Here is a 17,816-nt window from a genome sequence, read left to right as displayed (position 1 = left end):
CTTTTTCTTGCTCTCTTACTCCCACTCAAGCAAATTTGAGGTGTATGCCCCACTTCATCTTTAACCCTCCCAGTCAGGAGGGTTTCTTCTGCAATGTGACATCGGCACAGCTCCAAAGTCCAGAATACAGAGCCCTGGCTTTTCCTGCACAAATTAAACTGGAAGAAGCCGCACTTAAAATAGCAATATACAGGGATATTCCCCCACAGGAGCCTTATCCCTGTCACCAGTGTGAGCGAGCTGGGGGGTTCTGCCACCCCCATGGCCCCAGACATGCCCCCACAGTCCAGCTGCCCAGGCAGATGCAGGAGAGCACCTTCAGCAGAGCAAAACACCTCCTCCCCAAACAGCCTTGCACTAACAAATTCAAATATAGCAGCACAAACTTGTTCTTTTGTTTTTTCTCTCCACTTTATAGTATATATGTTATCGTTTATTTATAGGCAGATCACTTCACTATTTACAGTACATGAGCGTAGAGATTCTACAGTCTTTTTGATGTAAACAATTAACTCCGCGGCAGGGGAGTCTGGAAAAAGAAGCCAGTTCTGAAGTATTTACACAATTTAAAATAGAACTTTTATACCCACTGGATAGATATAGAGAATACATTGAGCGATTTGGTTAAATTATCTATGAAACTATAGAATCTGACAATGTAAAAATACAAGAAAACGTTCTCTTATTTTAGAAGGTAGAGAGTTAAATCACACTAGAAATAAATCTCTTTTTTTTAAAAATAATAACAATAATAATAAAGGCATAAGAATCCATGCCATCTTTTAAGGTTAAAGTATATTACATAAATAAGGACACAACAGAAAGGAACTGGGGAAAAAATTAAGTGAAATATAAAAAAACCACTACCAATTGAAAAAAAAAAACATACTAAAAACTTGATTCTTTATCACAGTGGGATCAATTCTGCTACTTTTACTTACTCTGCAAGTAGAAAATTGCAGTTAAGTAGTACTTACTCAGCATGAGCAAGGGAGGCAGAATTGGCCCCAAATAATTATGAGAAGTGTCCTTTTACTTAAAAACAGGGAAAAAAAAGGAAGAAAAAGACAGAGTTTAGCTTTTTTTTTTCCATAAATAACAAAGCAGATGTGCCCCTTTTTAGGTGAAATTCTTACACCTTTCTCAAGAAATGCATCAATTTAACTGTTCTCTCTGTTTCTCGCATGCATACACACACTCCGTCCCCGACTCTGTGTTGCAGCCAATCTGCTGCTGCTGCCCCTGACCCCAGGGAGGGTGAGGGAAGAGGAATGAAACCCCAAGGCTGCGTTTGGCTCTATATTGCTTGAGATTGTCCGAGATGGACTACGATGCTTAGAACAGAAGGGGTGTCGGGTTCAGCTGTGAACACCGATGTATCTTAGGATTCAGCATACCTCCAGGAAGAGGGAAAACAAAAAGAAAGGATAAAATCATGTTGATCTGCAATTGCAATACTCCTTTGCATGGACCAGAGCTGAAATCAGACAGGACTGTAACGTGGTGACTGAGCTGCTGCTTCATTTAAGATGTGCAGCCCAGGCAACTGTGCTGAGGAATCTGGATAAACATTTTCTTTGGGGCAGCATCGAACCTAAAACCTGGGATTGTCCTCTGCATTCAGCCCACACACTCGGAAACATTTGCTCCTTCCTGCGGAGCCTCAGGGACCCACTGGATTCCAGCCAGGAACCCAATATCCCACCCTGAACAACGAGCTTTCCTGGGGCAAACCTGTGCAAAACAAGCAAAGGGGCATTTTATCATGAAACTCTTCACATTCAGCATTTCCCCACAGCACCCACAGGAAGTGACTGGGGGACATTCTATAATTACATATTTTTAAAAAAATAAATCTCCTCCTGACTTATTGCCTACCAAAGTAAACCCTTTTGCTCCCAGTTTCTCTTTGAAGCCGCATTCCTACCTGTCCCACAGCCCCCTCGCAGGGAGCTGGGGTGTGAGGGTTCCCTTTTTGGAGTGCCCAGCTCCGAGCTGCACCCGCCCCGGGGCACCCAAATTGATGCCACAGGCTGGGTGGGACATAAAGGCAATGTCTGGAGCGAGGGGGATCCCCACTCCCTGGCAGCTCCTGCAAAGCTGGAAAGCCTCTGGCTTTCCTGGTAGCACTGTCTGCCTCCCCCCACACAGTGCCCAGGCATTGCTTTGCTCCTGCCCCACTTCCCTGTCAGCATCCAAAACAGTCACAGGCTGCTGAGGGAGCTCTCACCTGCCCCTGTGCCCGAGCTCACCTTCCTGCCCCTGTGCAGACTCGAGCACTGTGAGTTAAAGACACCTTTATAGTAAAAAGAACCCCCCCCTCCCCCCCCCCCCAAAAAAAAAAATGAAGTGGAAACTTATTTTTTACCACAAACCCTGCATGAGGGACTCTAAACCCAGAAGAGCTGCTCTCTCCACTCTCACCCAATCCTAAAATTTGGAGGAAGCCACTGGGGCAGGCAGCACATGTCCCCAGGACAGGCAGCACACAGCCCATTCGGCTCTAAGCATAGTGCATAAGATCTGGAAAAGATTTCTAGGGGAGGAGGGAAAACAAGCCATCCCAATTTAATGGAAAAAAAAAAAAAAAGTAAAAACCCAAAGAAAAGAAAACCCAACCCCACTTATAGGCTTCAGGCACCTCGAAGACCACTTATTGCATCTCTTCCTACCCTATGGCTGCAGTACTGATCAGCTCTGCGCAGGACCAGCCCTCCCCTTCCCAAGCACTGCTCTCAGGATCCAGCAGCTGGGCACAGGCAGGGGCTGTGGGCCAACCTGGGGTGTCCAGCTGCAGGAAAACAATGTGAAATTTTTTATCTGGATACACCAAAACCAGTGCTTGGGAAGCGACTGAGTGATCCTCCAGGAGTGGGCTGGAGCCCCCACCCCAGCTCTGCACTAACCCTTCCCCTCCACCACGCTTGATGCATCCCCAGCAGGGCCCAGCCATGGGTGCCCCTGGCTGAGTGGGAGATGGAAGAATTCCACTTACTTAGCTATTTTGTTTTTGTTTTTGTTTTTTTTTTGTTGGGGTTTTTTTTTTGATTGATCGTTTTCTGAAAAACATCAGCACAGCACAGGACAGTACTACCCACCCTAAATGTGTCGCTATATACATTCTACATAAGCTCTATAGCAATCACATGTAAACATCATCATCGTGAGGAAATACTAGGACAGAAAAAGGCAAAGCTACAATGAGGCAATTGTCAATAGCAAATGCTCAGTCTTAGCCAGAGCTGATCGTGTTCACTAAGGTGGGATGAGAAGTTGGGGTGGGGGGGGTTGTGGCAGGAGAGACACCAAACCTTGCTATGAAGCTGAAATGGCACAAGGACTGTTCCCTGGCAGTGATTGTCACTGGTGGCTGACTGGGGACCCTGCGGTGGCCTCTGGGCCCTCGCGCTGCCGGGCTGGTTGTTGTCAGAACCACGGCTTTCCCGAAAGAAATAGCCAGGGAACTGTGCTGGTGTCAGCGCTGCCGGCATTCCTGCTCCCACCAGAGACCAGCTGCACTCACAGCCCCAGAGCCAGGGGCCATCCCGGCAGGGCTCAGGCTTTTGGCATCGCACCTTGTGCAATTTCAAAGGTTTTGGTCATTCTCATACCCACGCCAAGGAAATGAGAATAAAACCCCTAAGTCATGTCGAGGGAGACCCCAGGAGACTCTAATCTATCTATTGGCAGAGTTAAGGCTATAATATTCTATCTACATAGGATGGCTGAATCCCTAGTGGTCTCTGGGGAGGAAAAATAAAAGGAGACGATGGCAATGGCTTGGGGAGCAGCGAGATTCCCACTCCCTCAGGAAACAGTGCCTCTGGCCAGCTGATGGTAGGGTTTGCTCCAGCTGGAAGGGGGCTCTCTCCCCATCCCAACTCACCCAGAGATGGAGGGCAAGTCCGCAAGCAAATCTCATGCTTGAGCATTCCTTAAATCCAGTTCTGAGGGCCCCTGGCCAGAGGCAGAGCAGGCAAACGTGCTGAGGGGTACTGGTGGGCACGGGGACAGATTCTGGGTGCCAAGTGGGTGCTGGGAAGTGTATGGCTTATCAGGTAGTGGGTGGAGGGCGGGGGGGTGGTGGGTGGGCAGACACTTGGTGTGGGTGCTGTGCCCCCTCCCGCCTCTCTGGATTTTGACCTGGCTGCCCAGCGGGGATCACAGACGAGTCTTCTCACCCTGCTTGCTTTGCAGGGGCTGGAAGTGAGTGCAGAGCAAACCATTTGGCCCGGCCGGTCTCCCAGCCATCCGAGGGGCTGGAGAGAAGCCACATCCCTCATACTGACCCAGAGATACCCATCCCCCAGGCCGTGCCAGCAGGACCCGCTGGATTCAAGCCTGGCTGGCTCCAGCCCCCTGAACCCTCCCTCCTGGCTCCAAAGGCAGCAGAGGGCTGGAGCAGTGCTGGCTGGAAGTAGTGCATCCTTCTTCCACCCCTCTCCTTCCCACCTGCAGAGCTGCCTGGCCCTGGCTCGATCAAGCACCAGGACCCAGCTCAGCATTTGGGTGCTGCTGGGGGGGCTCGGGCCACATGAGCAAGAAGAATGGCTTTGACAGCAAAGTGAGTGACCCCAGCACGACCACCGAGCACCCCGGTTTGCCAGAGGGGGAGGCAGGTGAATGTCAGCTCCGGGACTCTGCTCTGACCCCCCATTTGCTGAGTGGCAAGTGCCTCATTACAGTGCATAGTTAAAAATCAAGGAAGCGGTACAATAAATCTGAATTACAGTACATCTGAGCCATAAATACATTTTTTTAAGTATATACTTTTTTTTTTCTCTTCTTCTATTAAAAATTAGTTTATAATCCTGATTCTATTCACAATTAACAATTTCATCATCACACACTACAGACAAAAAAATGTTATGGAGAACACAGCTGCAACTCCACGGCGGGAGCACGGGGAGGGCCGGGAGGGGTAGAGGGGCCGGGGGGCTCCTAGGCTCACCCTAAAACAACCAGTCAGAAGCGGAGGGACTAACGTGTGGCAGTGAGACATCAACACCATGGGGACTCACAGACAGAAGCAGCTTTGTTCAATGTAAACATCGATCAGAAGGGACAGCAGTCTCTCTCTCGCGCGTGCGTGCTCTCGCTCTCTCTCTCGCTTTCCATAGACTGAATAATTTCTTTGAAAACGTAAACATATTGGAAGTGCCTTGACTGAGGTATTGAGGTATTCCTCCAAGGTTAAGGCTGTTACCGATGCAGGCTTAGCTGGGCCTCCTGCAGCAAGCTATCGAAATCCATGGTCTCGTACTTGCTTTTCACGGGAGCTGGGGAGGATTCCTCCGTGCCGCAATCTGGGAATGGCAGGGACAGAAGGCAGCCAGGTCAGGGAGTGGGGCACCAGCATGCTCACTGCCTGGTGGGGATGGAAACTGAGGCACAGCAGGGCACTGCTCATTGCCCTGCTACCACAGAGCCAGCCTGGATGCAGCAATGATGGCAGAAGCGATTGGGGTGGTGCTGTCTCTCTCCCATTGGAAAGAGCCGTGGGCAAAGGGACTGCAGCAGGGCACAGCTGGGCCTCGTTTTCCTGGTGTGCAAGAATCTGCTGGATGCAGCCAAATTTGCAGGTGCTGAAACAGGTTGTGGGGAGGGGGGTGCCTGCCTGCCTCGTTCCCAGACCCCTGCCAGAACCTGAACACACAGTGCCCCTGGAAAGCCTGGGGAATTCAGCACATGCCAGAAATAAGGCTGCCTAATTTAACAGCAGCTTAACATTTTAAGTGTATATTTTTGAATGGCATGGTTGCATTTCACTTCAGTCTGTGGGGTCTGTGTCTCATGTGTCCTGTACCAGGACAAGTATGATTTTAGGAACAAGCCAAGCTGTGCAGCCCACGTGCAGCCTGAGCTGCAGATCAGCCCTACACCCCACAGAGGGACAGGGTGCAGTGAGACCCTGGGAGACATGGTCACTGAGTAAAGCAGGAAGCCTTGCCAAAGCTCAGACAGCACTGAAAGGCTTAATGCGACCACAGCACGTCTCAGTGCCATCAGTTTGGCTCAAAAATGCATGTGCAGTGTGGTGAATCTGTCCTGTGGAGCAGCAAACCACCCAGATCACCTACTGGTCTAATGAAATGCTGCTGACTGCTTTTTTCTAACAAGTGGGATGGGAGTTTTCTGCTGGAAAGCCTCCAGGGCTGTGCAGAAACGCAGCAGAGATGGGCTGTAGTCAGCTGAGACCCAGCAGCCCTGGGGTGTGATGCTACATTTTGCAGCCAACACACCCTGGGGCCTCACGCCAGTTGCTCTTCTCTCTTCCCCGGTTTCCCAAGCCACCTGACTGAGCTAAGAACAGCTATGTGAGCCACAGGAAAGCTGGTAGGCTTTTCCTGAAGGCTGTAAACATGTCTGGGATCCTTGTGTGACCAGGGCTCAGCAATGCTGTTACATTCTGTGCTGATAAGACTCCTGCTTTCTTACCCAAGTCAGCATATCTGGTCCAGAAGAAGCGCCCAAGGCCACCAGAGCTGAGCTGGAAGGAAGGCTCATTCCTCTTCCTTAGCGAGGGGCCATTCTTCAGAGATAAGGCGGCATGCTCTGAATACCGGTAGGTGATAAAGCCATATTTATCCCCCCTGAGCAACCAGAGAAAGAATTCAAGATGTGATGGGCCCCGCAGCCCTTCTGACACAGTTGTGCCCAGCACTGTGCCCCTGTCCCTTCATCCCGCTGTCCCTCCCTCCCCGCAGACCTCCCCGTGCCCTTGGATCTGTGGACACACCGCATCTCCTTGCCAAAAGCACCAAGACCATGGGCTCAGCTGACTGAGAGGGTTGGTGTGGCACCTCCAGGCAGTGCTGATGGTGCTTGGGGAGAGGGGCTGCCTGTAGCTGCCTGGACCACAGCTCACTGCCCACCCACCTGTTAGTCCTGGACAGGACCTGACACTCCACAATTTCACCAAACACCTCGAAGCGTTTCTTCAGTTCGCTGGAGCTCATGCTGCTGGAGAGATTTCTGATGTACACAACCCGGCCTTCCCCCTGGCAAAGCAAGTGAAAGGTTTCAAGCTCCAGAACCTCACACCACCGTGCTGATGGGCACTGGAAATGTGGGGCTGTTGAGGAGCCCCTGTACGCCAGCACTGGGATATACTGCCATGGGCATGGCCTGACATCTCCAGGATCTGGTTGTTTCCACTCCAGCCAGCTCAGGGTGTCAGACCCAGGACACCATTGCTGCAAGGGACAGCCACAGCCAGGCTGGAACAGCCACCTCCCCTCTTTCTCTTTTAAAATTCCTCTGCATTCTTGCAGCTCTTTCAGCTTCTCCTGAAGATGTGGGAAATATTCCCAAGAATTGCTAGGGGCAAAATCCAACTGCATCGCAGAAAAAAATGCCAAAGCGGCACACGTGTGTGTCTGTGTGTGTGTGTGCACTGTGTGTTTGTGAGTGCACTCTGTGTGCACAACAGTATAGAGCATCAAGTTACTGTCCCACATCCCCACCCCTCTCCCAGCTCCCACCCATGGGCACACGCTCGTTTCCTGGTGCACGAGGATGCAGCAGGGCCACATCTGTAATGGCTGAGCAGCTCCAGGGATTCCCCAGCTCACCCCCCAAACTGCCGATGCCAAGTGTGCTGAAGCACCAGCGTAGGATGCTCTGGGCATTTCTGTGCCAACAACTCCATGTGTTGCCAATTGCTGGTGGCTTCCGCTCCAGGTTGGGTTTTTCTCTCCCTCCTCCACCCCCATGTCCTTGTTTAACATTGGCCTCGCACCAAGGGATGCTGAAGCCAGGGCTAATGGGCTCCACTGCTGCTTTTCTGGAGTGGGAGATGAACTGAGGGCTGGGGATTGCTTTGTCCCAGCGTGGGGTCCCCCCACTTACGATGGCCTTTTCCCGTCTCTTCTCCAGCTGGCCCTGGTGCCCGCTCCTGCCCTGACACTGCTCGCCGTTCTCACACCTGGGAAGTGAGGGAGAGGAGATCAGCTCGGGATGGGGGGAGCTGGTGGGGAAAGCTTCAAACATCAGCGATAAGCCGAGGCCTGTGGTGGCTGCAGCAGCAGGTGGAGACTCCAGCACACTGGCAGCCAAGGAGAAATGGGGATCTAGAAACACTGGAAAGGACACTGGGAAGTTTTTTCTGATAGATGCCAGAGGGTGTCTCGAGCAGGCACTCACCTCTTCCCAGGCCAGGCTCAGGTGCCTGCCTATGCCCTGTCAGACACAGAAACCCCTGGCTGATTCACCCCGCTGCTGCTTCCTCTGGCCATGGCTGATGTTTGCAGCAGTGGCTGATGTAGAACTAATTCTTTTTATAGCTTTTCTTTCATTAATTAGCATCTTTACTACTTGGGCCAGCAGAGCAGAGAGGACTGGGGCTGCCCTGCACCATGGAAAAACATAGCAGGCAAGAATGATCCCAAGGTCCCCGTGCCCCCCGTACCTGAAGGTGCGTCTGCTGGCAGGTGATCGCGACCGGCAGCACGAAGACCCCGAGCTGGACCTGCTCCGAGAGCAGTAATGCAAACTGGTCCTGGAAAGGGGGTTTCTCCGCAGGCACAGCTTGGTGTTGCCATGCTCCTCCTCCTCCTCCTCCTCCTCCTCTTCCTCCTCATCCTCCTCCTCCTCCACGGGGGAGCCGCTCTCACTGCAGCTGTCTTCAAAGACGGTGTCATACTCGGGGGTCTTGCAGAAAGCCATGTCCTCGTCATCGAGAGCACTGTCCAGGAAGCCAAAGTGCTTTGTTAAGCTGGCTCTGATGTCCTGGTCTCTCAGCTGCTTGACGCTGTCCTTCCACAGCATCTCGCCGCCCGCCTCCTTGCCGAGGTCCAGTCCCTGGTAGTGGGCAGCCGGGACCCGCCTCTTGTGCTCTGTCTCCACTTGGCTCGTGGGCTCCCATGACTTGAGCACCTTCCTCTGCAGGGCAGCCTCGGGTTTGAGCACCTGGCAGTAGTCGTGGTCCCCGAAGGAGCGGGAGAAGGGCCTTTTGAGCAGGCCCTGCTGCTCGGGGAGCGTGGGGCGTGTGGCAGCAGCTCGGCTCAGGTGGGCGAAGAGCTCTGTCCTTTCGGGGTGCTTCCTGGGGGCTTTCCGGGAGGCTGTCACATCCCCTGCACCCCCAGGGCTGGGGGCCATCCCTTCCTCCTTCCCTGGCTCCTGGGGGATGTCTGGCTTGTACAGGTCCTCCTCAGCAGGCTTGTATGGCGGAGTCGTGGGTGGTGTGAGACCTGGACCCCCCAAACAAAGGACAAGAGTCAGCTCTGCCCCCACCATCCTGCTCTGTCCCACCCCAGTGCCTGGGCTGCACCAGTATTGAAGGGGAGGAGGTTGCTCAGCCCCAGAGCCTCATCCATCCAGTGGCACTTGGGGAAAAGGATGCCTGATCACAGCAGGGACCAGAGGACTCTCCCTTCCCTCCTGGCTCATGCAGGGGTTCCCTGAACAGCTCCTGCCACCCCAAACACATCCCCCTGAGGTGCTCATGGTGCTTGGATGCGACGGTGTCTCCTGTGTTCATACTGTGAAGAGGATGAATGTGCTCCCTTGGGTGGGTACGCTGGAGCTGATGACTCCAGACTGAATTTAGGATAAATCTGCCCTCTCCCATTTTGCAAAATGGAGGAACTTTGCAAAACCCAAAACTTTAAAGCCTTGCCTACCTGCTGTTCCACACAGCTCCACAGTCAGCATTGGCTCAAAGTTTCTCTTCCCAAAGGCTGGGTCACTGGAGAAGAGGAGAAAATCAGGAGGGAGGAAGTGTTTAGGTGAATCATAGTCCCAAAACCCAAAGGGAAGCTGAGAAAATGATGCCTACAAGTGAGCTCTCCCACTAGGGCTAGCATCTGACAGAGGGGTGTGAGGGCAGTGGGGTGAGCAGCGTGCCCTCCCCGTCCCAGCGAGCGCTGTGGGGCACACACAGAAATGCCCTGCCCTCAGCCTGGGGCTCTCCTGGCTCCTTGTACCCAGTGATGGCCGTGGCTCTCCACAGCCCTGTGCCCAGATGGGTGGCTCGGTCTGCTCTGCAAAAGCATCTTTGCGTGCTTGCAGCAGAGGTTTGGCCCAGCTACACAAACCAAGGTGGTTTCCAGCCCAGCACAGTTCCTTCCACCCTGTGTGCACTTACGTTTGTGCCAAGGACAGCGTGAGACACCTGGGTGTTTCTGAAAGGCAGGAGAGAAGCAGGTTACCAGTGGAGCTGTACTCCCTGCAGCGCCTGAGGGGGGGCAGGGGCTGGGCACTGGGGGCTTTGCCCACCTGAGGGAGAGGGCTTACGCTGCCAGGGCTGAGCCATTCATGCTCATAAGGCACTTGCAGACAGCTGTGGTTTTAGGGCACCACTGCAGCTGCCCCCCAGAGCCCAGGCACAGTGTGAGTCCATGGGCAAGAGGGACCTGTAGGGATGGGGCAGCCTGGTCCCTGCTGTGTGAGCACCACACCAGCTCTTTCACCTCGATATAACGATAGGGAAACGGGAGCAGAAGGCCCCCGTGGATTGAAACAGCACCCCAAAACCAGAACAGGCCGGCGCTCCCCATGCATGGGACTACAAAACCAGCCAGCACATGGTGCTGTGCTTGAGGCTGCTCACAGCTTTACTGCCAGCTGAGTGCCCAGTGCCTGGCCAGTATGGCTTTGCCACTGCAGGGATGGCACAGACAGCAGGGACGCACAAGGGAGGGCTGAGCAGAGTGACAGCCCGCGGCCCCCTCACCTGTTTGCTCCAGGAGGGCACAGCGCCGGCTCTCAGCCCCGATTCCCAACTCAGCATCCACTGGAGAACCCAGGGAGAGGGGCTGGGGCTCTGCCGATGGTGCTGTGCCCCCCACCTCCACTTCAGCCGCAGGCTCTTCGGCAGAGAAGCCCTCCAGCACCGGGCACGGTGCAGACTCTCTGCAGGCCAGGGGCACGGAGGGCTCGGGGGGTGGCTCATCAAGGAAGGAGAGCCAGTGCCCGAGCTCGGGGTTGAGTCTCTTGGACCGGCGGACAGCGTAAACAGTGTTGTCCTGCTTGCGGGCCACCTTCCCCACGGCTGTGCTTGGGGTGCCCTCTTGCTTCCCACCATCGTCCTCATGGCCAAACAGCTCCCGCGGTGCCTCTGCCTCAGCCCCAGGGCTCTGCCGTGGCTCACCCTTCTCCGGCGCCGTTTTCACTCTGGAGGTGCAAGTCCCACCGGCATCCTCCCCATCCCGGGCGGGCGGCACAGGGGAGCAGGAGCCGGGCGGCCGTGCCAGGGCAGCGTACACGGGCTTGCCCAGGCGGTATGGCTTGCTCACGTCACACAGCAGGTCCCGCGCCAGCAGCTCCTTCAGGATGGAGAAGGATGCTCCGGGCTTCTTGCATCCCCCTGCCGCCTGCCAGGCACAGCCTGGCCGGCTCTGGGCGCTGCCAGCGGGGCCCGGCTGGGTGGGACAGTCTGGTTTGGCTCTCTTGAAGGGGCTGCTGCAGGGCTGGGGCTTGGCGTCGGCGGCGTCGCGGGCGGGCAGCTTCCGCGGCGGCAGGCAGTAGGTGTGCATGTAGCGGATGAGCTCCACCACGGAGTGCATCTCCCCCTCGCAGGAGAACTGGCTGCCGGAGCCGTCCTCTGCTGAGGAGAGGGGCGTCACCGAGTCGCCAGAGCTCAGCGAGTCCTCGCTGGAGTCACTGTCGTCCTCGTGATGGGCGCAGTCGCCCGGGGACGGGTGGTGGCCACCGCTGGGGCACTCCTCAGGTGCCTGGGGGGCTTTGGTCTGGGAGCAGGGGCTGGTGGAGGTGAGGTGCCGGTGCAGTTCAGTGCAGCTGCGGCTCTGTGCCTGCGGGACACTCGCCCTCCTGTCCCGGGGACCCTCCACCTTTGGAGAAGAGAGAGAAGAAAATCAGCCCCAAGACCCAGACGACCTGACACAGGTACCTGGCACGGGGGGAGAAGCCCTCCATGTTGACAGAGCCAACCCACATCCTCAAACCCCCCAGTTCCAGTTTAGAAACACCCCAAGCTGTCCAGGGGTCAGCCCCCTGCCCCAAGCACTGCACACAATGATGCTCCTTCTTCCAGGGAGGAATCTGCTGCTCTTCCCAGGCAATCTAATTTGCCAGGCCTAATGCACTGCACAATAACCATTAGCAAAGTAGAAAAATCTTTGATGGCAACTTCTGCTGGGTTTCAGATCAGCTTAAGTGAGGGGTGGGCTCTGCAGCATGGCATGCAGCTCTCCTGGCTCATGGCCCCTGGCTTGGGCTGGGAGTCAGCAGAGAAGGGGATGAGGGAGCACACAGGGCTTTGATAAATGGGCACCTGGGGAAGCTGGGAGAGGCTGAACCACACGGGGTCCAAATGAGATCGAGGCATTCCTCAGCCCAGTGCAGACAGGGATGGGAACGCCGCATGTAGGAACAGGTATGTCCCTTTTGGAAGTATTTGTAACAGGAAAGTTAGAGCAAATTGTTGCTTCAGGAGACCTTCTGTCTAAGAAGAAAAACCTTTTTCAAGGATGGGGGAAGTGTTTCTTTCCTGCCTGTGTCCCTCCTGTGCCTCTCTGGTCTGAGCAGAGATAAACTACAGGCTGCGCCTGTCTTGAGGATGGGAGAGGGAGGCCAGCAAAGATAAGAAACCTGGAAAAGATCAGGAGGAGTTACTTTCTCAGGCTCAGTGCTCTCACTGCTGGTGCAAAGATTTAATTTATAAGTTTTCTGTGTCTTTGTCTCCAAAATAAACCTTTCTGAAACCTTTCCACTGCCTTGGCATTTCTGGGGAAAATACCTGCGAATATTTTACTTTACACTGCAGGTGATGGTCTCTGCCTGTCCCCAGCCCCTTGCCCAGCTCAGAGGCTGCCCATGCTCCCCAACACCATCCTTCAGTGCCTTTCTTTAGGACAGCTCTCAAGAGGTGGGCACTGCACAGGCTCGAGCTCTGCCCATGAGGAATTACCTTCGTGCAGGGCCGTGCTGGTCGGGATTTTGGGGTCCCCGGGCGCCGGGCGCTCCCGTCCCGCTGAGCCTCACAGCTCGGAGGCACGTGTGATGGAGACAGGAGCAACTTCTTCAGCTGCAAAGAGAAGTGGCAAGAAAAGGAGTCGGCATCACAGCGAGGGCAAGAGAAAGAGCTGGCAGGGCTGCAGCCCCTTGGCTCACACGTACCCAAAAATACGGCAGGAAAAATCTATGGCAGGGAGGAATTTCCCACCGCACCATGGCTGTGGGGGCAGGTGCCTGGCCATGTGCAGCCCTGAGGGGGTCAGGGCTGTCTCTACAGCACTCACCCATGTCCCCAGGGACCCTCAAGCAGGTTGGGGCAGTGCAGACATGAGAGAATCTACTTCCCAGGGGCAACCCCACTCCTGTCAGACACACAGGAGCTGCTGTGGTATCCAAACTTCTTATTCCATCAATTCCACCCTTAGGTGAAAGAGGCTTTGTGCTGATGTGAGTGACGGGTTTGGACAACTCGCTTGTGTCCCCGTGCAAGGCTCATTTAGCCGAAACATCCAGAGAGGGCCTGGACTCATTAATGAGCTTTCAAGGCATTTTGCAGATGCAAACCCCTGCGGGACCTGTCAAGGATCTACCCAAAGCCCATGCGTGGCGGGAGTGGGGTTTTCCCTGGGTCACCCACAGAGCCACCCCTTCTGATGGCAAGGTCAGCATAACATTTTTCTTCTACTCGACCCCAGTTTTGCTTAAGGGGAAGAAAAACACCAACCCCACACCCAGCAACAACATTTCATATTCCACCCGTGTCGCGCTAACAACCAAAGGCGACAACAGCAAGACGACTGCGTAGGCACCGGGGGACTGCACGGAGCAGACAGATCTGGGACTCCCGTGCTGGTTGGTGGGCACAGAGCCCTGGGAGGGTACAGGGGTGATAGAAACAGGGGGTGCCCAGGTCAGGGTCTGCCAGGAAGTGTCAACCGGGGCACCCACGGCTTTAGGTGTGCAGCTCCTGTTGGTGGAAGCAACCAGCACCCTTTCCCCCCCACCCCTGCAACGTATACATCCTATATATACACATACATATCGTGTGTGATATATACCCCTGCGCAGGGGTGTGGGCGGTGGAAATGCACGCTGTCACCACTGGATGTCACTCCTCCCCTTTTGGGTTTTTGGGGAGACCCCAGGATTAGGCTTAAGGGTCCCTGGGGGGAACTGTGAGCCTCAGGAGAGAGCAGGCTGGGTGCCATGTCCCAGAGGATCTCCTCGGGATGGCAGTAAATGCTGCTGGTTAGTCCTGGGCAGGATGGGGAGCGGGGCTGGAGCCCCAATATGGCAGAGAACCAAGAGGAATACTCTGGTCACCAAATCTGTAGGGACTGGAGGCCACACAGCCCCTGAAGGGTTTTGGTGGAAGGGATAGGGACGGTCAAACCCTCCTGCTGAAAGTTGAGGGCACAGGATGACACCCAGGCCAAGCTCCTCTGTCCCTCTTGCGAGAGCAGCAGGGAGCTCGGCCGGGGCAGAGGTGGGTGGGAACAGCCACTGTTGCCCATGGACACAGGGCTGGGATGAGCCAGAGAGACCCCCAGGCAGCCCCACATCTGCATGTCCAATTAAAAGCAAGTGTGGGTCTTGCCAAAGCAGCCCCCACCCCTTTGACACCCGCCCCCACCCCGCTCATATATATATTTGTATACACACAGCTTGTTCCCGTGAGGATGGTGATGGAGGTGACAGCAATGATGCAGAACATGTATACGTATACAATACAAGTATATGCTTTGGTATTGACGGTTAAAGAGAGTTTTAAGCCTAGAATGAAAAAATTCAGACCTTTGCTTCCTATCATACCCATGCAGCCGGCTTATCAGGGGCTCATCCAAATCCACCTTAAACAGTAGGAAGTGGGTTCTTACTAGAGACAGCTCATCAAACTCGGGGGCCGGGGGCGGCCCCCCCGTGACCGGGGCGGTGGGTTTGGGGGAGGGGGCAGGTGAGGTGTAGGCATGGTTGAGCGTGTCCCCCTCTTCCATAGTTCGGAAGGCAGCCAGGCCCATGTCATCTCCCTGTATATCATCCAATGTCTCCGTGAGGGCTGCCAGCAGCGCTTCATTCTCGCTGTCTATTATCTGAAATGAGCAGGCAGAGAAGAGAGGGGGAGTTAGGCTGGGCAGAGGGTCTGTGGGATGCTGGGTGGGGGAAGAGGGGCCAGCAGTGCCACACCAGCTCCCACTGATCAGCTCCCACTTCCTAGTGACCCCACGGAGCAACCTGTGAGAGCTCTTCCCCGGCACACCACGGGGATGGGATGAGGAGGAGAGACCCAACTGGAAAAGGAGCATCAATCTGTCCACCTGCACCCCCAGCAGGAAAATTATGAATCGGAGCATCTTCTCTCCCAACAGTTGTCTCCACCCCACCATCATGCAAACAGCAGAAGATAAATGATCTGTGATTAAAAGGCTCCTTGCCCAAATCCTCCTGTGCCCACAGCACAGGCTGTCCCAGCTGGGATGGGAGCCCACGGAGGGGGCAGGCACATCCCCCTGCCCTCCATGGGGCTGGGGAAGCCTGAGAGGGCACAGCTGGTTAATCTGCAGCTCTCCTGACAGGGAAGGCAGAGAAAACGTGAGGAGCTGTAAGTTCAGCCCAGGGCTGCCCAGTGGACAAAAGGGCACAGCCCCCTGGGAGGGCACAGGGGAAGCTCATCCTGGGCTGCACTGCTGGCAAAATACTCCAGCTTGTAACAACAACTAGTATGAGTTTTGTTTTCACTAAAAGCCCTCAAACTCAGGCATCTCCAGCTCAACAGGGATTCTAAGCCCTCACTCGAAGCTGGCTGCACCCAGAAGCCCAAAAGAGGATGCAGAAGCTGAGGAATGGCTGGGGTGAGTCAGGAGTTCCTTCTTTTTGGTCCTCCTCCATCACACTCTGAATGTAAACCATGTTCAACAAGAAGCAGGCTACCATCAGTGATAAAATTAGCACGAGGGTAAATTCAGGCTCGCGAGCAGGACTGTTGCCTGCTCACACCCTCCTGTGTTTCTCTCATCTTGTTTGAAAATTAAATATCTTTTGTTCCCTGCCCTAACCTTGCTCACAGTTACTAGAGCAGGCTCCAGGGAAAGGCAGCAGGATGCTCCATTTTTGGCTCCGTTTCTTTTCCTCCTGTTATTGGCACGAGAGCACTGTGCATACAAGTTCAGTGGGATACATTTCATCATCCTCCACTGCTCCTAATGGGCCTGTCTTTTGCATTTCTTTTCTGTTTATCTTTTCCCCAGGAAGTTCAGCGGAAAATATGCATCTCGTGATGAAGGTCCCTCAGCTGGACTGGACCATTTTCAAGCACAGCATCAGCACAGCATAAAAGCCACGGGGTTGTTATTACGACCAGGTTAGAAAATACTGGGGCTTTTGTTGGTTTTTTTTTTCCCCTTGTTTAAATATAAATCCTGCTCCCTCCCAAAATGGAAGCCAGAGTTGGTGACTAGCTGGCACCAGCGGGTCACAACCTCCTTGTCCCAGGGGTAAGAGCCTGGGTGCTGCTCAGGAGGGCAGAGAAACTCCAGGACCCAAGGGTAGGCACATCCAGGGCATGGCATGAGCTTTGGGAAAGGTGAGAAAGGCAAAGTGCCTGATCCCCAGGCAACTTCTGCAGCTCCCTGTCTCCAAATCTGCCCTCTGCTGTGCTCAGAGCCCTGCCCTGGCCCCACAGCTCCATGAGATGCTCAGCTCTTCTCCAGGGAGAGACAGGAACAGTGTTGAGGGTTATGGACCAACCCTGCCTGTGCCCAGGAGCACCCTCTGTCCCAGCACCTCTTGCACCGTTCAGTCCATGCTGGCACATGGATCTATCTCAGCACAAAGCCAAGGACAGAAACCAGCCACCTCTGCCAAAAGAACCTGAGCCCCAAACAGAGGGGGCTGCCAAAACTGGGAAGCCAGCGTAGGTGGGGCTGCTTTCTGCTCCTGAGAAAGGAATAATGCTGCCCCACACCACAGCGCTGAGACCCCCGCACTGCCGCCCTGGCACATCCTGCCGTTCCGGGAATCGAACGGGACGCACTGCACCCCGGCTGTAATTCCCTGTGAATAATACATCACAGGAGGGCTGGCTCAGCAGCCTCCTCTGCTCCTCCAACTCCTCATTAGCCTTACTCCGCTTGCCCCATTTAGAGCCGGTGCACAAATTAATGGAGCACTAATCAGCTGGGGAGGAGATATTAATAGTTGTGCGTGTTCCCTCCTCCCTCCCTCCTTCCTCCCTCCGCCTCCATCCTCGGGTGCCCTGTGCCAGGAGGATGGGGGTACCTGGAAGAGCTCGGAGTCATCGGTGCTGTACTGGCTGGAGTCTGTCTCCGAGTGCTCCCCGCACCACTGCAGCTCGCTGAAGCAGCTGGCCGAGTCGAAGTCGCTGGCATCCAGCTGAGACAGATCGATCTCGGGGAAGTCAGAGTAGAGATGCTCCTCGCCAGACACCTCGTACTGCGCAGAGAAGAGAAAGGGGGTGAGCCCATTGCTGTGCCAGGGCAACAGGAAGCAGAGGGCAGCAGTGCAGACGGCCCTTCTGGTGCGCTCCCACCTCCGCTCAGGCCCGATTCTCAGACCCTCTTTCCACATCGATCCAGGAGCAATTTCACGGCAGTGGGGAGGGTGGTGAGCACCTCTTCACCGCACACCTGCCAGACTGGTTTGCACAGCCTGGCACTGGCACTGCTGGTTACTGAGAACAACCCCACAACTTCCATCAAACCCCCTCTCGTGTCCCAGCTGTGGCAGGAGTCAGAACAGCAGCATCTGCACTGGAAGAGCCTCACCTCCCACAGTGAACAGATGCTCAGGGCAGACACAGCCACCCAAGCTGTGCAAAGGCAAAGCAGCTGCTGGAGCTCTTAGGAGCCATTCCTGCCTTTGGTGTCCTAAGGGTGATATCC

General features: G+C 54.8%; 1 protein-coding gene across 1 annotated transcript in view; it reads right to left on the bottom strand.

The window, feature by feature from the left end:
* Nucleotides 1–407: 407 nt before the first annotated feature.
* Nucleotides 408–17,816, bottom strand: part of PPARGC1B (PPARG coactivator 1 beta) — a 49,124-nt gene continuing 31,715 nt past the window's right edge. The window contains exons 2-12 of the mRNA XM_027901752.1: nt 17,194–17,367; nt 14,796–15,008; nt 12,872–12,988; nt 10,676–11,792; nt 10,088–10,124; nt 9,624–9,688; nt 8,411–9,191; nt 7,852–7,927; nt 6,880–7,001; nt 6,439–6,593; nt 408–5,306 (exon numbers count right to left, since the gene is read on the bottom strand). Coding sequence (XP_027757553.1) covers nt 5,203–5,306; nt 6,439–6,593; nt 6,880–7,001; nt 7,852–7,927; nt 8,411–9,191; nt 9,624–9,688; nt 10,088–10,124; nt 10,676–11,792; nt 12,872–12,988; nt 14,796–15,008; nt 17,194–17,367 — 2,961 coding nt within the window. The 3' untranslated portion in view covers nt 408–5,202. The remainder of the gene's footprint in view (nt 5,307–6,438; nt 6,594–6,879; nt 7,002–7,851; nt 7,928–8,410; nt 9,192–9,623; nt 9,689–10,087; nt 10,125–10,675; nt 11,793–12,871; nt 12,989–14,795; nt 15,009–17,193; nt 17,368–17,816) is intronic.

The sequence above is a fragment of the Empidonax traillii genome, unplaced genomic scaffold (assembly GCF_003031625.1).
Source record: "Empidonax traillii isolate 1590-97213 ecotype Southwest subspecies unplaced genomic scaffold, ASM303162v1 scaffold22:size5013007, whole genome shotgun sequence".
NCBI lineage: Eukaryota > Metazoa > Chordata > Aves > Passeriformes > Tyrannidae > Empidonax > Empidonax traillii.
The sequence above is the reverse complement of the archived record's forward strand: the minus strand, read 5'-3'. Positions and strand labels throughout refer to the sequence as shown.